The sequence below is a fragment of the Pyxicephalus adspersus genome, chromosome 5 (genome assembly GCF_032062135.1).
Source record: "Pyxicephalus adspersus chromosome 5, UCB_Pads_2.0, whole genome shotgun sequence".
Classification (NCBI taxonomy): domain Eukaryota; kingdom Metazoa; phylum Chordata; class Amphibia; order Anura; family Pyxicephalidae; genus Pyxicephalus; species Pyxicephalus adspersus.
The window spans coordinates 103,799,747-103,823,535 of record NC_092862.1 but is presented as its reverse complement, the minus strand read 5'-3'; the positions used below and the strand labels follow the sequence as shown (position 1 = coordinate 103,823,535).

General features: G+C 36.7%; 1 protein-coding gene across 3 annotated transcripts in view; it reads right to left on the bottom strand.

Annotated features, from left to right (window-relative positions):
• NOD1 (nucleotide binding oligomerization domain containing 1) overlaps window positions 1–23,299 on the bottom strand; it is a 35,240-nt gene extending 11,941 nt beyond the window's left edge. For 2 of the 3 annotated variants that reach the window (XM_072412336.1, XM_072412339.1), the window contains exons 1-6: window positions 23,118–23,299; window positions 10,974–11,221; window positions 10,072–10,246; window positions 6,088–7,876; window positions 4,428–4,511; window positions 1,551–1,634 (exon numbers count right to left, since the gene is read on the bottom strand). In XM_072412336.1, the coding sequence (XP_072268437.1) occupies window positions 1,551–1,634; window positions 4,428–4,511; window positions 6,088–7,876; window positions 10,072–10,246; window positions 10,974–11,150 (2,309 nt within the window). In that variant the 5' untranslated portion in view covers window positions 11,151–11,221; window positions 23,118–23,299. Of the gene's footprint in view, window positions 1–1,550; window positions 1,635–4,427; window positions 4,512–6,087; window positions 7,877–10,071; window positions 10,247–10,973; window positions 11,222–20,484; window positions 20,601–23,117 lie in introns of all 3 variants that reach the window. The other variant, XM_072412338.1, reaches the window with a different exon arrangement.
• Between the last annotated feature and the right edge of the window lie 490 nt (window positions 23,300–23,789).

The window sequence follows — 23,789 nt, the reverse complement described above, 5'->3', positions numbered from 1 at the left end:
TCACCAGAAGTTCCCGCTGTCGTCAGTACATGCGGCCGTTGCATTTGGGGGTGGCGGGAATTTCAAATCTATTTGTATTGCATTCAATACAAAATACCTGTATTTAATGCAATACATTGGATTTATATGTATAACAGCAGTACGTTGTCTTTCATGAAAATGTATTTTACAGTGTTTTATATTAGTATAAGTAAAATGTATTTATTTATTTTAAATTTGTTTTAATTTTTTTAAATTTAATATTTTGACATGATTTTGTGTTTCAAACTTTATTATACTCATCCTATTATATTATACTGTAAAATAAATTTTCATGAAAATCTATGTACTGTTTTTAGACATATAAATCCGGACAGAAATGAACCCCCCAGGAGGTTAAGGAGAGTATTTTCCTCACATTCTATTAAACTGGTCATATATTAACAGACAGGAAGTAATGGGAACATTTCAGCACACAAAATGAGGGAGTACAAGAAGGAATATGTGAGAACCTGTCATATTTTTTATTTCTGTCCCTGTGCCTGTTTCAGGTTTTTGCCGTTTCGGAATGAATTAGGGGAAGTTGCATTCATTAATTTCTACATAATAATCATACAGCTACTGTTCACTTACATGCACAGCAATTTTCTTTATTACAAAATTTTGGAGTATTTAAGGACTAACAAAAGCAGTAAAGTAAAAGAAAGGCAAGTGTGCTGCATTTTTATCTGACATTTCTTTATTGCAGGTTCAGTGTTCGATGTTTATTTATTGCAGGTTCAGTGGGGACAAAGAATACCATTTAGGAAAAATGTTGTCCTGTTTATCTCACACACTTTAAAAAAAATCATGATGGTGCAGAGATAGCCAGGAACAAGGTAGGAGGGTTTTTTAGCCTTACGTACTTATTTTGTGTGGTCTGTACTTTGATAATCTTATCAAAAATGTTCTGACTAGACGTATTTATTAAATACTTCAGATACCAGGTACTGCTAGACATAATAATAAAAAAACAGAAAAAAACATATGCAACCACTACATCTAAATAGAATAGGCTAAAATATTTAAAAAGTCTTAAGGTTTACATACACTTTAAACTCATTCAATCATTAATTGACCACTTTATTAGGTATACCTGTATGTTAATGCAGATAGTCAAATAATGAATCACATTGCTGTAACCTACTAAATAAAGCCCACAGATGGATGTAAAACATGGACCAACATCCTTTTTTTAATTTAAAACGCCTTTTGAATCCATGACATTCCAGTATTAGATCAGTGGTTATGTGTGGCTGTTTAAACAACTTTCAGTCTGCTGAAACAAGTCTAGGGATTCTACTCTGTCCTCTCCTATTAAAAAGATTTTCCTGACCACAGAAATGGAACTGAAAAGACAGAATTTGCAGCTGACCTCCTATATGAATAACCTGTAAATACATAACTGTCACAAATAAATGTACACAAGAGGGCCAAACAGTCCATAGAGAAAGAAAGATACAAACACAGCAAATATTAGGTGAACATTTGTAGGAGTTAGACATCCACAGTAGAATTTATAGTGTACTAACTTGACATATCTCAGACTGGGGCATTCTTCCATGATTCGTGCCACATGCTTAGCTCCTAAATCAGTGATGAGATTTTTGTACAATCTACAAGCAAAATATAAATAAAAAAAGTTAGCACATTAATAATTTATGGTCCCACAAGTTACCCCCTGTAAATTTCTGTACAGAAGAACTTGATCTGAAAGGAGGTTGCACTAGGAACCAAATAGACATCATGCACATGAGCTGGTTGTGAATACTGACAGCAAGCAGAGTGAAGATTCTATTTTAATATCCAGTTATTTCTACAGGTTAATCATTTACTGTGTTCTATAACCCTGCCCCCCCCCCAACATTTTCAACTTCCCTTATCACCACCAGAAGTAATATGTCATTCATCAGATCCTGTACATGAAACGATATCCAGCGAAGTCAAAGTTTCATTATGGGAGCTACACCCCTAAACCCAACCATTTTTTGCAAAGTGGGAATGAGAGCTTTAGGTTGGAATTCTCCCCAGAGCAAATTGAACTAATTTTACATTTTGGCTACAAATTGGCTACAAAGCTGCCATAAGCAACAAATATCAGGAAACGAATTACAAAATTCTTACATGTTGGTACAGAACCTCTATGCTATTATCTAGAATATATGCACAAGCAAATGCAACCTGTAGGCGATGTCATAAAGAACAGGTACTTTGCTTCATATATTTTGGAGCTTTTCTTATTCTGCTTAAAAGTAGCCAAAACCATACACAAACTTACTGATATCAGTATTACAGATATCCTGGCCCTAGTGCTTCTACACGCTACCACCATTTCTATTGTTATAAATAAAAAATCTCTTCTGCATCATCTTCCTCATATGGCAAAAGCATGTATCTCAGATGTCTGTAAACAAATCCCCCCCGACTACTGTACACCATTGGTTATATCGTGTGAAAAATTTTATGGAAATGGAGGACTTTGTAGCTTCATTAGGTACCCAAACTTGGTTTTATTGGTTTTAACATTAGAGTGTACCTTATTAATGGGAAAAGCTAGTTCTACAGAATATCACAGTCAAAGTAATAAATCCTGCCCCACATCCATATTGCCTTATGTCAAAACCCAAGAGCATCCTAATAATACTTTATTTACTCCTTCCCGTTTCCCCACCTTATCTTTATTTCCCTCTCTTTTACTACCTGTTCTATTATGGTCTTTTTGTTTCTTGGTTTTGCGTATTTTTCTTTTATGCATTTCATATGGCCTTTTCTTGCCTTTTATATTTAAAAATAAAAAAAAAAATAATACTGCAAACATAAATGGCAACTGTATTATCACAAGAGCAAAATTGCTTTATAGCATGACTTTATAACATTGTATAAAGATGACTGATTTTTTGTGTTGTTTATTGTATTTATTATTATAGTTGCATTATGAGATAAAAATACAAATATCCATTCATTTAAAAAACATTAAAAATGACCATCGGTAATCTTACTGAATTCTCAACTCCTTTAGTAAATTAGTCCACATGTGTATCAGTAAAACGCCAAAAAATTAAAAGTATATGATGTGACTGAAGCAGTAACCAGATCCAGAACCATCCACCTCCTTTTCACACTTTGCTTTATTAATGGTTTTCCTTCACCACGCTTCTGCCTACTTTCAAATGTAAAAAGTGAGCTAATGAAAATGGACCTATTCTTCTTAGTTAACAAACAGCTCTTTTCACCAAAACGGTAAGTAAATGGATCATTTCTAGTAGGTTGTTTCACTTGTTCATTATAGATATGCCTCTATGCCATGACTTCTGTAAATTGCTGTGTGTTTATAGGTATTATCTGTCAGTCTTGTGTAACTGTATTTCATGAATATAGCTAAGTGAGTTCTTATTAATGATGACAACATTTCTCATAAACAAAACAATTCTGTAAGGGTTTTGCTCATTATGAATTATCAATTTATCAAGCAAAGTAATAAAAGCATGTGGAATATATCCAAAGCTTAGTATCTGCAACTGGTCACACTGCAATAAATAGCCAAAGGGACCCAGAGCCTCAGAAGACTTTAGTATATAGATTATGTAAGATTGCAAAATAAACTAATTGTCCATTATCAAACAATTAATAAAGTAGGGACTTCTGAAAATTTTGTGCATACATGGGATATAAAAAAAAAAATAATGGCAAATTTAGCAGAACAAAAGGATGGAAAGAGAAGTTCATGGTTAGGGTTTACATACACTTTAAAGCAGAACTTTAGTATGTAGAAATCTAAAGCTTTCCCTAAGTGTGAGAAAATGTGTGTATTACTACATGTGTTTGCAGTTCAGATCCTACTGCAGGGCAAAACACATTAGTCTGAACTACCTCTGTATAGGTGGATAAATACAGCAAGTCAGCTGTACTCACAAAGGAAAAAATCTGTATTTATAGAGAGAGAGCAGCACCATACAATGCACTGTCAGATGTAGAGACATTCCTAAATCTGGCACTTAAGCATACACAGAAAACACACAGGGAAAAGGAGGAGGGGGCATTCAGCAGATAATACTTTTCTATCAGAGGCAGACAGCAACAGTGGGCCCTCTGCAAAACTGACTTGGTCCCTCAAGGGTGAATTACCTAATAATAAGAATTTAGGCCCCAAATTGTATATCAATGTTTTATAATTATGTGAACACAAAACTACTTCTTGACTTTACTTTAAATATAATTCCTCTTTTTAATTTAATTTGAATTTGTAATACCTAACAAAAATACTAACTGGAGTACCTGCTTCAGATGAAAACACCATGGACATTACTTTGTCAGTCCCTTTTGTTGTGAAAATATAATGAAATCCTGCCAATGTCCTAATTAAAGCACGTTATCCTGGTATCATAATAAGAAAATACCATTTCACTTACCCAAGAAATCTAATGATCTTATACTTGGTTAATCCTTCAGCTAATACTTTTACACCCTCATCACCAATCTGATTGACACTGAGCCTGTAAAACAAAAACAAAAGATCACTAATTACATTTTCTCATCAACTCATCATTTTTTTTATATCAGTATAGTTTATATTATTAATATAGTGCAATGATCTTCCATAGCGCTGTACAACAGATATTTCATAGTACAGACACAAAGAACAATGCGGGAGATACAGGTAGGATATGAACAGCTAGCCTTGTAAATTTTACATTAAGGTGGAAGTAGATAAATATACACAATGATTATTTGAACAACATTTGAACACAATGGGCCTGATTTATTAAAGCTCCCCAAAACTGGAGTAGATACACTTTCATCAGTGAAGCTGGGTGATCCAGCAAACCTGGATTGGTTTGCGTCAAAGTAGATTGCTATTATATATATATATATATATATACACACACACACACACACACACTATATACTAGGAAATGTTTTGAATCCTGGACCAAACTCATTCCAGGATTGCTGGATCACCCAGCTTCACTGATGAAAGTGTATCCTCTCCACCCTTGGTGAGCTTTCATTAATCAAGCGCAACGATAGATACATGAAGTGTCCCAATTAATGTCTCACCAAATATACTATAAAAAAAGCATTAAATATAACTGAATTAAGTACAATAAAATTACATTATGCAGAAATGTATGTTAAAAAGCCCAATAGTTAATTTTTATAACTATTTTATTTTATTTTGTAGGGTTAAATTGTCACCATAATTAGAGCTGGAGATGTCTTGTGAAACCACGCATCTCCCCCCCCCCCCCTTCACAAAAACATTTTTATAGCAATCAAGAGGTTAATTAGAATTAGGATTTTATTAGCACCTCACATTCATTTCTGTAAATGCACATATTTTTAAATTCCTCTGAATGTAAACATGGAATCTGAAAACTCCGTTAATAAGGGGCCCCAGATTTCTGTCCATTCGCTCTGGATCATTTTCAAAAGATCTTTATTGTTTTTTTTAGTAATACTTACCTTTGCATAATTCAGCAATGTATAATGTCTCCATCAAGCTGTATTACTTTTTTATAAACACATAAAAACAACAACCTATATGTGAAATTCCCCCACCTACTAGATTGTAAGCTCTTCGGGGCAGGGTTCTCTCCTCCTGTATCACGGTCTGTATTAGTCTGTCATTTGCAATCCCTATTTAATGTACAGCGCTGCATAATATGTTGGCGCTATATAAATCCTGTTTATTAATATTAATAAAATGAACAAAAACTATGCACAGAAAGGATGAGTGAATATAATTGGGTAAAGAAGAGTCAGACAGGAGTACAAAGAAACCCAGTAGGCCCAGGGAGTAAAACATAACAGGCACACAAGTAATATACTGAGGCAATTGATGAATTCGGGGGGGGGTCCCCAGTGCCACCATAGCCTTGTTTTAAGCATTAGGCAACAAAATAACTATATGCTGAATTTAGGTGATACAAGTGGGCAGGAGAACAGGGTGGTTTGGAATAATACAAAAAAAACACCACCTGGAAAAAAAGAAGCTTGCCAACTATCACTGCTGTTATATAATTTAGTTTATCGTCAACTCATTTTTTTATTTAAATATAAATTTCTCACCTTAAAACAAGAAGTTTACTGAAGCATGGTACAAGCTCTTTGACTCCATAATCATTTATGTTGTTATTATCCAACTCCAAAGCAATCTGTTTCTTGTAATGGTTCAACACAAAGGAGATTGCTCCACAATCTGAAGAAGATGCATCACAAAAACTAAGCCTAATGTAATCTGCACATATTCCTTTGGCTGCTAGCTTCCCAACCTTCTCATTCTGTGTCTCACTTATACATCGGACCATCCAGATAAATTGCGGAAGTGCATGAACCCGATTGAACTCCAGATAAGGTGCTCTGGGCAGAATTTTCAGGTGAGATTTGACACTTCTGAAAAGGTGTTGTTTAAGAGCTTTTCTCTTCAATTTTAAAGCTGACACTGGTACTAAGCTCTCTAGCAGGTGCTGTTTTGGTTTTGAAAGCAACCCACACAAAAAAAGATTAATAAACTGGAAATGGTTCTTATTTATAAATGGATCAGTGCGATTTTTTTTAATTCCACAAAAACAGGCCAGCAGAGAAGATCTTTCTTCCTCAATCTGTAAGTGTCTGCAATGATAGAAATATTTTAGAAGATCTGCTATGCTACATTGGACATCAATAACTAAAAATAATGCTGTAAAAAAAGACTGCAGTGTCATATGAAAAAATTCAAATGAAGCCTGATCACCACATCCACTATAGTGTTCCACAGGTCTGAAGAAGCCCAACTGAAGATCCTTCTCCAGAATGCGATGAGATGTAATATCATCTTGATCAAAAACAAAAATCGACTTTTCCATTCCATTGTAGGCAAGCCGTCCAATAGACAACAAAGTGTCTTTACCACTTTTCAAAGTTTCAGTTTGGCTTCTTGTTTTTTCTTTAGTAGAAACATTCAGGTAAACTTCAATTATAAGTAAAAAGATATCCGTAAGCGTCACAGAACTGCTCGAAAACTCATGATCCTCGTTCATGGAATGAAAGTGTTGATAAGACTTAAAAATTATCCAGCAAAATAAAGGAATTGAACATAAACTGCTAAAATTGTGGTTGGCCTGCAAATGGTTTAACACACACTGACGAACATTGGTTTCCTTGAAAAATAAGCCAGTGTACTCAACCAGGTTATCTGTAGAGAAACCCCGCAACATGATTTTCTTACGGATAAAGTTTGCAGATACCTGACATCCTGTCCTTGCTGTCAAGACTTTCTTTGATCCTTTTAACAGCTTGCCACTTATTAAGTGCAGGAGTAATGCAGCAGGCTGAGTAGCATCAATGGGTGATGAAACCTCAGGGACACTGTTGATATCAAAACTTGAATGTATCTCATCATAGCCATCAAAGGTGAACAATACAGTCTCTGGAAACTTACAAATGTACTGAAACACTTCTTCTGGATCATAGTCTGGCTTGCAACAATATCTAAATATCAAGTCCTTCAAACACAGCTCAGTGCTTGATGTGAAAAAAATAAATGTTCGACATCGAAACCTAAAAAAAAATTTAATATTGCAAAAAGATTGTTCTCTGGCCCACATGTCCTGCATTTTCTGGATCAAAAGACTTTTTCCCATGCCAGCATCACCAAAGATGAAAATAGTTTCACCAAGCTCATTAATCACCCCAGTGTCATCAAACAATGAATTTAAGCCTCCAGCGCGGCCCATAGTTTCATTCTTGTTGCTGATTAGTTCCATTACTCCATCCACATACGTCTCCTGCAGCATCATTTCCTCTTTCTGAGTGTAGGACTTTATAAACTTCGAATCACAGCATAATTCACGTTTCAGTTTTCTGCTATACAGCGATACTGAAAATATAACCAAAAGTGATGATTAAAGCAAGTGCTTTATTAGAATTGTTTCCAGTGATATAATTGGAAAAAAAGACGCTGTCACCAGACCATTAATTTCCACATAGCCTTAAATGCACATTTAATATACTTTATGCTTGTTATTTATTCGAAAAGCCTCCCTTGTTTACACCCAAAAGCCATTACTGCAATTTTGGACATTATTTCAACAGCAAAAAATGTTTTCAAGTCATACTCTATAGTTTTCTTCTTTGCTTTTTCCTGGGCAACTACATACAAAGTTTTATAGTAAGGAGCAAAGAGGGTCATGAATGTTGGGTCAGGACTGAAAGTAATTCTCCTAGAAGAGGACAGGGTTTTGCTCTACAAGGAGGGTTGTAGTAGAGAATACATTCCTCCTGGAGTAATTCAATTTTGTCACAAATTAAAAGGCACACTAAAAGTTAATACATTTTTAAAAAAAAAATGAAAAATCACTACAAGCAAGCATTTATAATTTTCCTATGCTGTAACATTTTAGGATGACTGTGCCTTTTCAAGCTATTGAGTTAGTCATTAAAAAAGTCCCTTGTAAATGAAGAGTTCTTTCAATCCAGTTCAGAGTCAGAGTCTCTGTAAGACTCTTTGGCATTCAACACACATTGGATTCGAGTGTGTTCTATAAAGTGCTGTTGGTTCCATCCTCTGAAATCCATGTTACCACAAGATTTAGCAGCAAAATTGGAGGATGGAACCACAGTCCACAGTGGGGGCACCTGACAACAGTTGTTGAATCCCAAAAAAGACTGGATACATACTGGTAAGCAGGGAGGTAGTAGACACGTCACAGAAACAGCAGACAGGTCAGACAGCTTTTATGTAGGAGGCATTGGGCCTGATTTATTAAAAATCCCCAAGACTAGAGAGGATACACTTTCTTCAGTGAACCCTGGTGATTCAGCAAACCTGTAATGGATTTTTTTAAAGTAATTTGCTATTTGTTAGCAAACGTTTCTATTCCTGGACCAGTCCCATTCCTGGTTTGCTGGATCACCCAGGGTAACTGATTATTTCTCCAGTATCCACTACAGCTTTAATAAATCAGGCCCAGTGAGTTCAATTTTTTAAGGCAGCTGAAATTAAAGCAGATTTTAAAGCAGCTGGCCATTTAAAAATTTGAACTAAACTGAAAACTTTTATTCAGTTGAAAAATGTAGTAATATAAGTTCCTCAACCCAAAGCAGGAAGCCAGGAAACAGGAAGACCACCAAGAAAAGACATGAGTTCTCACTCATGAGAACCAACCTAAGGTGGTTACAGAAGCAACTTCACCAAGTTAAAGTTCTTAGAAAGGTCTATCTTCATTACACAACAGATCTCTATACAGAAAACATAATTTTAAACATGGAACGGAACAAACAAGACGTAATGTTTTTTTTGTTTTAACAAATGTAAAATCAGAAAAAAACTACAAACTGGTAGTTTAATCAGTCTTTTGCAATGCTTTACAGATGTTTTAAACAGTCTGCTATATAATAAGCTAGGAAACAGTATGTAAGGTCTGACAGCTGCAGGACTTTATATATGTCAGCCTATTGATGACACGGGATCTCTGTCTCAAGATGAAGTATCAGACACTTTAAACGAAGTAAGTATATTTAATGCGGACTGCAGCAATCAAGACTAAATGGGAGCGCAGAGCCTCCTGGGATACCTACGCCACCCATCTCGGGAGGCTCTTGGATGCTCCTTTTCATTTTTTTCTACTAAGAGGAAAAAGATGCCGATCTCCCGCATACACAGTGAGATTGTTTCCCCTTTTTTTTTGCCCTTTCAGTAGGCTATGTCACCCGATCTGGCATATGTGCAGTGCAAGATCAGTCAACGTAGCAAGAAGAGTGGAAAAGAAGACTGGAGATGGTGGCACCCAGCACTTCCTCTGCACCCGGGATAAAGAAGAATTCCAGGACAGTGCAAGACCGTATCGAGGGAAGGTCCAGCACCCTCGAGGGATCTGCGGGATTAAAATTAAAGGTAATTTTTTTTTTTTTTACTTTGCATTTCCTTTAGTTCCACTTTAAATAAAGATACAAATAAAAATGTTTAATGAGTAAGATATATATATATATATATATATATATATATATATATATATGTATAGTTCTTGCATAAAGCTCTGGCTTTTCTTGTACAAAGAAAGTAAACTTTCATACCAGGGTCATTGTTCTTGACATGTAAACACTTGACTTGCTCTGAAGCTTGAAAATCAATCTCTTTTAACCAAGTGGTTAGATCAAAGTAAGCCTCTGGGACCTTATGAATGATGTATATGAAGTACTCAGCTGCCTCCTCTCCCTTTTTATCCACAAGATCAAGAATCTGACGAACCTGCAACAGTGAGAAAGTTTGGAATATTACTTGACATGTTTCTGAAGGCTAAAAGTCCCAAACCAGACTTAGTTCTTAGTCCATAATATTGAATATTTCAATACTGACCTGCCTTAACACTCTTCTTAATATTGGTGGACAAACTTACCAGAACCTAATTTTTTATGTAAAGGGTATCAAAATATCATGCAAAATATGTGACAACTTTAGAATATCACATGGTCCTCAAATATAACTTTCTGGGCTTTCAATTTAAACTTCATTTGTAAAATATGAAGCAACTTAAGTTACATACACACGTCCAATGGTTCTCGTCTGATAATTGGCTCAGGGACTATATCGGACGAGAATCTGGCGTGTGTACAGCATCCATCGTCTGAACGACCATCCTGGCAGAACTACTGACAGAAGGAGGATCCTAATGCAAGGGAAGAGGGAAAGCCCGCAGGGTACCGCTCCATCGTTCTCCACCTTCCCTCTCCATAAAACAGAACGGTGGTGTATGTACAGCACTCGTTTATGCATCGTTCAATCCTTGCATCGTGAAAGATCCTTTCCAACGACAATAATTGCACGTGTGTATGCAGCTTTAGACTCCTATCTTCTGAATTCTGAACCATCCTCCAAACTAACTTTATTTACATTGATTCATTAATTCCAAGGATCTGTAGTTAGGACTACCAAATGTACATTATATGTAAATGTTACAATAGATTTCACAAATTACCTTATCTGCCCGTGTTCCACACTGCTGAACAAAGTCATTATCTTCTTGTAAAAAGTATCCATTGTCTTTCAAATTCTCAAGCAAGCAGTCAGTGTTTCTTAAAGACTTAACCAATGTTTCCCTGCTTTTAATAAGTAACTGAATATAAGACACAGGTTGGGGTTTCTTTGTTTCCATAATTTGATATTACAATAACCACATGATGACAAAACTGGAGTCATGGAAGGCCTCTTGAGAAATTCCAGTGTCTGTAAAAATGAAATATAGTAAGCGGGAAAGTTGCAACAATGCAAAAATATAAAATAAAAACAAACATAAAAAAAACACCAAGACCTAAATATAAAGATCTAAAAGCAGTAACAAATGTATTAAATATATCCATCTCCTTGTAAATACTTTCTTATAGCCAGTGACTATCTGTGTACTGAGAATTTTGCATGTATATACCACAAGTACATGCTGAGACAGTGGGAATAGTAGATTCAATTTCTGGGTTCAAAGAGGGACATTGTAGATTTAGACAAATGCTGTAATACACACAGTGTGTGTGTTAGTTATATATCTGAATAATTAAACATGACAAACACAAAAAATAAAATACTAAACAAAAGCTTAACAACCATGTCATACAGCCTCCTTCTTTCTTTTCCTCTTCCCCTACCCTCATCATGTTGTGGGTTTAAGTTAAGCAAGTAAAACAACTACTACTAAGAATGTATGTTAAATCATAACATGTCCTGACAATTTTTTTCTTCACTAGTTGTGGACAATTCTATTCACAGGTTTCATACTGTAAAAAAAATGTACCAAGATATTTTCCTGTTACATGTTTGCTTATATTTAGGAAGTGTATAGTCCATCAGGGTGAATCATTTTAAACTTCTGGCCTTTTCCATGCAAAATAATAGCTTTCCCTGCATAGACCAGTAAATGCAACTACTTAGGTATAGAGTTCTGGACAAATGCAAACGGAAATGTCTCTGAAAAAAATGGAAGGTGAAAGTACAACTGTAAAGTGGAAGAAGAAAATGTATTTCTAGTGGGTGACTGAGTACAAAACTAGAAAACATTTAAAACATCAACAGGTACGTTACTTAATCTGTGAAAATTGGCAATACTTATTGCTCCTATTTTAGGAAACCTGTCTGCATTTTATTATAAAAGTAAAATTAACGCTAGTTTTAGTGCTATCCTTTGGTGAAATCTAAAAATGAAATGAAAAATAAATTTAAAGTTCTTATTGAAAAAAGTGAATAGTTGACCTAAATTTTCTTACCCTAGTTTAGGTCCTTGAAATATGTAAAACCTACGACTTACAATCTTAATGTAGTAGGGACTCATGTGGTTAACTAGTACACTGCTGTATTTGTTACTAGAAAAGCCAACGATAAAACACAAAAACTGCACCAACCATTTCTCTATATTTGGTAGATAAGATTGTGTCATAGCACTTTTAAACCATTTTCAGCCTTCACTATAACTCATTCTCCTTAAATGCCTGTGTAGAGATTCAGAGTTTGGAAACACATTCTGTGCTGTTGGTGTATTCTTGCAGTTCTGTCCACTAAAACTGGTGCCCACTGGTAGTGGACAGTCACAAGGAAAACTACGGCAGTTTTTTACAGTTTCCTTTAATCTCTAACAAAGAGACAACACACATGCACACACACATGCTTAGCTAAAAGAACTGCTGGGAAAAGTAATTGGGAAACAGTGCAATTCCAAAAATAGGCATTTGAAGCAAAGTTTGACCTAATCTTTGTGAAGGAAATGTAAATGCTAGAAGTTCTTTCTTGTAGTTTTAAATAAGGAGCTCCCTACTAGTCAAATGGAAATTTCCCAAATGCTTTACCTTGGTAAATTTTCTTGCTGAGCTTCCTACGGAAGGATAAAATGGCAGCTTGCCAGGGTATTGTCGGTCATAGTCTTCAAAAAAGATCTTGTGTTGCATGGAGCATTTATATAAGAATAAATACACAATGTAAATGTATGCGTCATTTGTTCAAGCCTATCACCTTTATCTGGTCTGGATGAAGATCTAAAGTTTTCCTGGACATGTGAAGATTTCACTGTTATTATCTTTGACAAATAGGAAGCCATGGACTAACTCAAGACTATGCAGCAACAGCTAATTAGGATTTTTGGGTGGACTGGCCCTTTAGTTTTATTAAATGAGCTCTACTGTTAATTTTATTAAATTCAGATGATTATTTTTTACTTGGTGATAAAGCTGCTAAATATATCAGATATAACAAAATAGTAAAATGTTTACCCAATTCAATTACATATTTTATTTAGGTATATGCTTGCTGAAACCGATTATTAAGACACATTTCTCTGTTTTATGTTTTATCTATTCTATTCTGTGTATTGTAGTTATAAAAGTTCAGGTTATTTATTATCTGTTAAGCATTAAATACTTTTTGCTGAGTCAAGGGCATTACTCTTGTCCAATCACAAGGAGGGCTCAGTGTAGCTAGGGAAACATGAAATAGATTTACTACGTGCTAACTTTGGATACCAGGTACCAATGGGATACCGTTAAACAAACAAGTTGGCCTGGAACTACTTACAGTTAATGATCGTTTTTCACAAATCAGATTAAAAAGTAACAAGGGGCAGAAAAATCATAGAACAAGTAAGAGAAGATACACATTACTGGTAAAAACATACAAGTGAAAGTGAAGGATTCACCTTTTTGCTCTTTGCATTTAAAAAACTAGGTGGTTCTTATGTTGACCAAACTAGTAAGAAAAAAAAACAAAGACACCCCAAAAATGTCTGGGTAGTGAGGAAAATTACAGTCCTAAATAAAATTATTTATAGATATATAATAAACCTTAAAGTAGGGGGGTAAAATCATTTAATTATGTATTCATTAAATATTAGAGATACTGTTAGGTTTTTTTAAGGGTTAAATCCATGAAACAGCGGACTGCAAGGAGGCAGAGACTTTGCCAGGTCAATGGACACAGCCACTTAATGCAGCATCTGGACTTTTAGATACTTAAAAACATGAAGCTGGAGATGAGATGGGGAGATTGTCCAAAGGTAAGACACAGAAAATACACCAACACACCTAGAGTCACTCTTATGATATTTGAGGTTTAATTATTCCTTAGTACACAGAGCTACATATGTCAGTGAAGGATTGTTTACAAGTTCATTTACTGCTTGTTATTAATTTGTAAACACCTTAGCATTCATAGTTTGGACACAGGTGTGCTTTAAAAGTAGTGTTTGCATTGAGGTGTTGTAGCCTGTTTAGTATCCTGAACATACTGACCACTATTAAATTATATTTTACACAGGTGGAGGTGTTTCCCAGCAGGCTATATTGCTTGGTTGGAGTATATTTGGCAGAGATGAACAGAACTTTCCTGGTGTAAATGTAAAATATTTGTGCCTAAAACAAAGTACATTACCAGTAGTTAATTTATAGAACAAGGTAATGTTCACTCATTACTTCTACCATATCGTACTACTGGACAGAAGAAGGACTGGGAAAATGTTTCAGTACCATCATGCTTACTAAGCAATTAAAATACCAGAAGATCCCTTTTAAAAAATGCAATTATCAAAGTGGAAATACATACAAAATTAAATACAGTGAGGGAAAGAAGTATTTGATCCCCTGCTGATTTTGTACGTTTGCCCTCTGACAAAGAAATGACCAGTCTATAGTTGTAATGGTAGGTTTATTGTAGGTGCGAGAGACAGAAAAACAACAAAAGAACCCTCAAAAAACCCAGTGCTCAAAAGTCAGAGCTTGATGTGCATTGTAATGAGTGAAATAAGTATTTGATCCCCTAGGCCACTCTAGGACCTTCGTGTGCTTCTTCTTGAGCCACTTCATGGCCCTGTCTATTGGGCCCTGTCTATTGTCCCTTCGATGCGGTGAAGGTGTACTATACCCTTAGTAGAAAAAGACCCCCAAAGCATAATGTGTCCACCTCCATGTTTGACAGTGGGGGTGGTGTTCTTGGGGTTATAGGCAGCATTCCTACTCCTCCAAACACGGCGAGTTGATACCAAAGAGCTCAATTTTGGTCCCATCTGACCAGAACACTTTCACCCAGTTCTCCTCTGGATCATTCAGATGTTCATTGGCAAACTGCAGACGGGCCTGTACATTTGCTATCTTGAGCAGGGCAACCTTGCAGGCTCTGCAAGATTTCAGACCTTTGCGGCGCAGTTACCAATTGTTTTCTTGGAGACTATGGTCCCAACTGCCCTGAGATCATTGACAAGTTCCCCCCGTGTAGTTCTGGGCAGCTTCATGCCCGTTCTCATGATCAAATCAACCCTACGAGGGGAGAACTTGCATGGAGCTCAGACCAAGGGAGATTGAAAGTTATTTTGTGTTTCTTCCATTTGCAAATTATCGCGCCAACTGTTGTCACCTTCTCACCAAGCTGCTTGGCGATGGTCCTGTAGCCCAGTCCAGCCTTGTGTAGGTCTACATTCTTGTTCCTGACATCCTTAGACAGCTCTTTGGTCTTGGCCATGGTGGCTAGTTTGAAATATTGATTGCTTCTGTGGACAGGTGTCTTTTATACAGGTCCTGTAACAAGCTTGGATTAGGAGCACTCCCTTACAGAGAGGGTGCTCCTAATCTCAGCTCGTTACCTGCATACAGTGAAGACATCTGGGAGCCTGAAACCTTGCTGGTTGATAGGAGATCAAATACTTATTCCACTCCTTACAATGCACACCAAGCTCTGACTTTTTAGCACTGGGTTGGGTTTTTGAGGGTTCTTTTGTTGTTATTCTATCTCTCACAGCTACAATAAACCTACCATTACAATTATAGACTGGTCATTTCTTTGTCAGAGGGCAAACGTACAAAATCAGCAGGGGATCAATTACAGTACTTCTTTCCCTCACTGTACATATAGGATTACAAATTATCAGCTGCTAAAATATTTGTAATTTTATCTAGCCAGTCATCTGATACACACCTCTACTAGATTGTTAAGTCAATCTCTGGGTCACCCCCCTGCCACTGGAGAGAAGTAATCATACTGACCTACAAGTCATTGAGGAGGATGAAACAAAGTACTTTAGCACCCAAGGCAAATATGCCAAAGTTTCTCTCCCCTTCTTATTTTATAGGGTATACAATATTAGGGATTGAGATGCGCTGCAAGGGACAGAGTGCTGACCTTGTAGTCGGCGTGCTCAGATTTTACCGTACCTCCTGTGCAGATTACCGGAGTCAATTAGAAATGGAAAAGCTACAAATAGGCAGCATTAAAGCCTCATAGATAAATCATATAAAAAAGGACACTGTTTACACTAAAATTGGTATAATTGGAATATAACACAAAAGGTCACATTTAAGTATTTAATTGGCAGAACATTCTTGCATTTTTGGCAAACACAGAAAAATGATATCAAAACAAAAATTCCACACATTCCATAAAACAAACTCAAGTGTGTATTTATAAGTAATGTTTCTCAAAGAATATAAGTCACTAAAAAGCAGCCACACTGAAAAGTATTTTACATCTTACTAGTTTTTTTGATTGGCCATAGTACATGGCTGTGGTCACTAGAACAGGAAAACTAAATCCAGCACACACACAAAAAAAAAAAACAAAAACAAATTTAATAGACAGCATAACAAGCAATTTAATGTACAAAGTGCAGTAAGCTATAGCAAGCAGATTTCAGCTTACAGTAGGATCTGTGAAAATGAGATCAGTAGATCCCATTGCTTTTTACACTATGCTTTTGATAATTGCATTTTTCTGTGAAAGCTGCAAATGTTGAAATAGTGCTGTCAAAACTATCATGAAGAAAAACCTGTTACATAAGAGAGCTTTTGAGAATATACAACTATAGTGAATAAAAAGGAGTAATTTCTAAATGCTTAGCATTCCAGATACACAAGCACGCCATAAGTAACTAATTGAAAAGGTCAACAAAGACCATGCTAAAATAATTATATGATGAGCATTACTAATTGAACTAAAAAAAACTAAAACAACCAAAACTTTAACTTCAAAAGCTTCTTTCCGTCCAATTTTTAAATGTACAAGTTCCGAATAAAGGCACACAAAGCAAGGTAAATACCTATAACATTGTTAGCCAGAAAACAATGTTCTGTCTGTCTTTTTCATGCTGTTAAAAAGGCCAAATTTCCCTGACCTCAGTTGTATACGTTCCTTCCTGTGTTGATTACACAGTAAATCAGTGTTGGTATAATACTGATACGTTGCACTGCTTTAACAAAGCTCTATGAGACTGAAGAAGATGGACTATTATGGGTAGACTTGGACCTGGGTGACCCAGCAAACCTGGAACTGATTTCTTAAAATTGTTTCCTTTTATTTAGCAAAGGTTTCAAATCATTGATCAAATCCATTCAAGGTTTGAGGGATCACCCAGGTCTCCTATAACAGTCTACCTTCTTCAGTCTTGGGAGCTTTATTAAATCAGACCCACTGTGTATTGAGTAGGCTTGAATCGGAAAATAGTACTTCTGTCCAGATGAACAGAATTGCAAATCCTCTTGCAGATAAAATGCTCAGCCCTTATGTATTTCAACTGTGCATTTTGTAGATTTAATTTCCAACAATTGTTTTGGTAAAGTTCTCAATTTTTTAAAGGTTTGTCTTACATAAAAGAAAACAACAAAGAAATAAAAATAGAAACACAAAATAGCTCAAAGTATTAAAGAAGAATGTACACTGCCATAAACCTAAACTGTGGACTTTTTTTTTAAATAAAAAAGAGAGAGGGGGCAAGTTCAGAGGGCTGGCACTTGTTGTTCACCATTAAGATTTGCTTCAAATTTTCAGTTACATAAATGAAAACATCCCTTTTATACATACATCACATTACATCCGGATTTTCAAGAGCAGTTACTAAGCCATTTCAAATTCAACCACATTTCAGAAAACTATCCCTGCAGGTGTAGGTCAAGACAACTAGATAGTTGCCTATCCAATGGTATATTAAGTGCCAGGAATAGATCCTTTAGTACCCTAGGTGAAAACACCACATGCCCTCACCAAGCTGTGAATAACTTTAGCCCGGGAATAACAAATATAAGATTATTTGCCAATTGATTTTTTTTCTTTCCAGAACATGCAAGGTACGTCTCCCTGTCTGTAGAGATAAATTTCTTTCTGAGAAGAGGTACGTTGTCTGGGGAGTCCCACAGACTTTTTATATCAGATATAGCTGGTTAGGTCTTTGGGCCTGATTTATTAAAGCTCCCCAAGAATGGAGAGGATACAATTTCACCTGTGAACCTGGATGATCCAGCAAACCTTGAATGTCATTTGCTATTTGTTAGTAAAAGTTTTCAAACCTGGACCAGATCCATTGCAGATTCCTTGGATTACCCAGGTTCACTGATAAAAGTGTATCCTCTCCAGTCTTTAATAAATCAGGCCCTATGGTAGAGGAATGCCTGCAGAAGGCAAATTAACAGGTCCATTATAAAGCAGATATACAAATCTTGAACTTCCCTACCTAGCACCCCAAATTCATCTGATCCACCACGGGAATCTGGTACAAAACCTGATATCGCTGAACACATTCACTTTCTTGTCTACATCCTACAATACAGCTCTATATGCCTTAGTAGCCGGTTGTTAGGTTTGAACATTATCACACGGCAGCAGTAGGAATAGGCATAGCACAGCACAATTTTCAAATTCTCAGTAAAAAATTTTATTGGTTTGTTTGTCACCCAAAAAGGACAGCTGGATAAACAGGAATAGAGGATATAAAACTCTTATCCTGCCTGCTATAAAGCAAATGCTAGGCCTAATGTATGCAAAGTGCCAGTTCTAACATTAAAAGCAATCAATGTTAAAACACAAACTCTCACATGCTAAGCACCAGTATCTTGGCAGCAAATGATTTAAGGTGTAAACTCACCAGATAAGGTTTTACCATCCAGTGACATTTCCCTATATTGGGCATGCCTCTAACTATTATTGCCTCATCCTGTGGAAGTGAAATTCACCACACGATCATCTGACCAGTTTAACAGAACATTACTGCTGTCTGAAAAGTTTAGATGCCAAAATACATTATTACACCATTTGTGTCGTTCAATTGAAGAAAAAAAGCAAAAGTACAAAAACAACTGCATTCTAGTCCAAAAACAACCAAACTATGATAAAGTCCAAAGTTCAAAGATTTGGAAATTCTCTTTGTAAACAATGCAGGGACCAGTGCTCCACTAACAAAAGTGAAAGGCCTGGTACGATCCGCCCTGGTAATGGATATTTTGATGAAGGGTTTTCCTTTTTTGATGGAACGGAGACTATAAAATCCCTGGATTGGCTTTTCATCATCACAATGTTGTTGTCAAAGCAGGAATTTCCTGCACAGTAACTATGAAATACAAAATGTCAGATAAAAGCACAGATCTCTCCCAGGATTTGTCAAAGTGTCCTGCATACAGATTTACATGATTCAACTATTCTGATACCATCTCATCTGATCTTAAGAATCATCAGCACTATGCTTACAATAAACGTAATAGCCTTTCCTTTTTATGTGATGTCTACATATAAGGCAGATGTAAGGTGTAAGGCGTCATGCACATGTATTCTAAATAAAAAAGTGAACTAACTATTGGTTCTGCAGAGAAATTCTTGGAAAAACTGCTTCATGTAACAATCAGAAGTGCAAGTTACCATGTCCTCACATGACTTGAGTGTTGTAAACTAAACTTAACAGTTTACATCCCTAATAAAAGGTCATGTAAGCCCAGCCTAAATACTTAGAATACAGAAACAGATCATAGCATTAAAAAAAACAAAAAACTTTTAAGAACTTGCGTAGTGTTAAGTTTAAGGGCCCATTTGAGGGCAACAAAATATACAAAAAAAAAAAAAACAGACATGCAGCATTTTGTCCAACACAGAGAAAAAATGTGACAATACATTACCGTGTGTGGGGGTATATCATGATACACTATGCTTTGGAAATGTGTGCAAAATGAAAGGTCCTGCACCCACTAATGCATATTACCGCAATGCAAAATCTCTAACAGAAGGAGGGATAATCTTAGGCTGTCGTAGCTGATCATGCTGCTGATGCTTTGGTTGCAACACTTTCAATAATTACAAATAGACAGGTGAATAAATGTGACTGTCCTCTGACTTTCATTTGCTGTATGTTATTTTATTCTAATAAAAGTTGTAAAATAAAGAGTTTTGCTCTCTGAATTTTCTCTCTGAACTCCATGACCTTTCTGTGCTCCGTAGTGACAGTGAGAACTTTGGCAGACCAGGAAATCGATGTTCCTGGAATGTCAGTTTCTGATAACAACTGAAGAGGATCACTGATCATATGTAACAAATATTTGCTGTCTTACAAGGCTTTGGAGTCGGTGTTGGTATGTTTTTGTAGACTCTGTCTGCAGGCACCCAACAATTACTTCCTACTCTGACTCCATAGCTCTGCTTTCTTGTTTGCAGGTTTGTCTTGTGTGCAACTTTAGTGATAGTGGCATAAAGTATATCTTTTGCAGTGAGCTCACCGCAGCACTGCTAAGGTAAGCGCATTCCCTGCTCCCCTGGCTGCTGGCGCTCTCCTCCTGTGATGCATGCGTGTCCCCTGTGTCCTCACATACAGTTACACATGACAATGAGAGAGCTGGGAACAAAAAACAAAGAGGAACAGCTTCAGGGGACCGGTTCTATTGGAATGACATTGCATGACCTGCAGAAGAAATCTTTTGTAACTCTTTAATAACCAAGATAAACTCTGCAGTTGTTTTTTTTTTTTTTGCATATCAAAGCCCAGATTGCTCCTGAAGTTAACCTCCCTAGCGTTCTAATTCTGTCCGTATTTCCATGCAAAAAGCATTACATTTGTTTTGCATTGAAATTTATTTTACATTGCAGGCTAAAACATAACTCACTGAAATATGTCCATTATTTAATACATTTATTAATAAACTTTAAATAAAAAAACACATATTCTGTTAAAAAAAAAAAAAAAAAAAAATAGGGAAACATGTAATTTAATTGTACAGTGGCATGTATAATATATATATAAATATATTAATATTATATAAAGATTTCTTTGTATTGGACTCATTACAGCTATTTTGTATTGAATCCAATACAAAATGATTTAAATTTCCCACCGATCCTCCCGCCTGCACCAATGTCACCGGGAAACCCTGGAGATCGTCTCTGCAGTTCGCGGCTGAGGAAGGGGATGTGAGGTCCTGCGGAGACCAGCAGGACACTGACAGAGCAAGGTAAATAGGTTTTTTCTTTAGGTTTTAAGCGATACCGAGTGTGACTACCGAGTGAATACCGCTAGTGGGGGTTAATGAATGTCTAGGCTCCATAATGTTTTTTTTTTTTTTTGCTTTGTTTGTGATTAGCTCACAGTGGGGATTTTATACAGTAACTGACACCATGCTGCATAATAATATGTTGAGACAAACATCTGTGCTAATTGTATTTATTAAAATAATGTACCTGTTCCAACTTAAATACAAATTCAACTTAAGAACAAATCTACAGTCCCTATCCCGTATGTAACCTGGAGACTACTTGTATTTGGAATATGAATTACTTCCATGAGGTTTCTGCTAGGGAAATATAAAATCCTGACAGAAATACGGGATCTAATCTGGAAATCATATACAGCTGACATTAAAATCAGATCTATCACCGAAATGTTTACTTTACATAAAAGGTAAAAATAAAAAAAGCTAAAACACTTAAAAAAAAAAGTGTGAAGCCCCTCCGCTTCTTCTGGCGGCACCGAGCCTCCTGGGATACCTACATCATGCATCCCAGGAGGCTTTCGGCTCTTCCTTTTGCACATGCCCGAGATCAGGCATATTGGGCATGTGCAGAAGGGGCTCTTTCCCACATTGAAAAAAAATGCTGATCTCACGCATGCATAGTGAGATTGGCACTCTTTTTTCCCCCCATTTACAGCAGGTGCCTCACACCTGTGCAGTGCGAGATCGGTTTATGGAGCCAGCAGAAGAAAGGATCCAGCAGGATGAAGGATTACAGGACCGTGTCATTCAGAGAAGCTCCAAAGGGATCAGAGTAAGTAAAATCACTGAGCTGTTCATGCGCAGCTCAGTATAGGAAGCTGGAATACCAGACACATCCTGGCTTCCCCTGCGGCCTGCCGGGAATGAATGAACTTACATCACCCCAACCCAAGATGTCCAAAGAACCAAACAAGGAAGGTGGTGGCCTCTGCAAAGGAATAGGGACAGGTGAGTGTATTTAGAAAACTGCAAACAGACAGGTAAGGTTTTTTTTATTGCACAGGGGACATCACCTGTAATTTGCCTGATTGCAGTTTTTGGAAAAAAAGTTTAATTTTGTTTTAAACAGAACCTGCCACTAAAAAGGCTTACTTACACTCGTCTCCATTTTACCAAATCTCCCACACCTAGAAGGTGCCCACTAAAGCTACGTACACATGTGCAATGGTTCTTGTCCGATAATCAGCTCAGGGCTGACATCGGACGAAAATCTGCTGTGTGTACAGCGCTTGTCATACGAACGACTGTCCTGGCCGATCCACGGATGTAAAATGATTGTAACGCAAATGAAGAAGAGAGAGCACAGTGGGGTGCCGGACGGTCGCTCTCCCCTCTCCATAGAGCAGAATGGTGCTGTATGTACAGTACTCGTTCATGCATCGTGCAGTCTTTTGTCGTTGGAAAAGATTGTGAAAGATCCTTTCCAACGACAATTATTGCACGTGTGTACATAGCCTAAATCTTTTAAAGTAGAATTTGATTATCTTCCATCGTTGTGCCTGGGTCAGGATAACTCCATCTTGGAGATTTCTATGCAATGCAATAGACCTGGGTGTAATGTTATCTCTCACATAAATCCCCCTGGACTGTGCAAATCCTGGGCTGATGCCAATAGCAACCAACCAAACCTTCATTTTTACAATTACTCAACATAAATCCTAATTTGTGGAATCAGACATTCCATTAAACCTCACATAATTTACTGCCACTGTAACACATGGACCTGGAAGATTCCCATCAGGGAATGTATGAGTGAATGTCATATTCCCTGCTTTATAAATAGAGCCCCTATGAGTTACATTCCCAAATGTGTATCACTGTCTATTCACACCCCATAATGAAAGCAGTGTAATAGAAATACTTACATTATTCCTGTCAACCAGCTACTGAGCGTGACATGACGGGTTTATTCATTTCACTGGACTTTACAGAATGTCTTATTTATCCTTTAACACCTCCTCGGCCAAGCCTGCTGCTGTACTATGCACCGGGCACTGCACACAGCCCCCTCCGTCACCGCACCAGGAACCCAACCTGTCACACAGCCCCCTCCGTCACCGCACCAAAACTTTCTAACCCCGCCCACTCATAATATTCTTGTCACGTGGGCGTGGCAGTAACACTGAGAGATGGTCTATGGCGCGTGCGCACTACGGGCTGTTTTTTGCGACTTCAATCCTTTGCTCTATGTTTTATTCTTATACTTCTATTATTAAAACATAAGAAAAGAGGATTTATCAGCGTAAATTCTTTTTTTTTAATATGTTTTGAGGGCATGTAATAAATGAAACACGAGTACGAAAGTTAGCCTGTCGTATTATTTTTGGCCACTAGATGGCAATAGTCTATCTTTAATTTCAAAGCTGTAATGGTTTTGGGTAAATTATATTTGTTCTAAACTTGTGTGTCCTGTATGTATATTTTATTAGAATGTGCATAGAAAAAAATAGAATATAATGCCATTTATTTATGTTATTCTGTAAGAGGGTTTCAACAAAAGGAATAGTTTGCTGAAGCAGTGGAGGTTGTTCACTTTG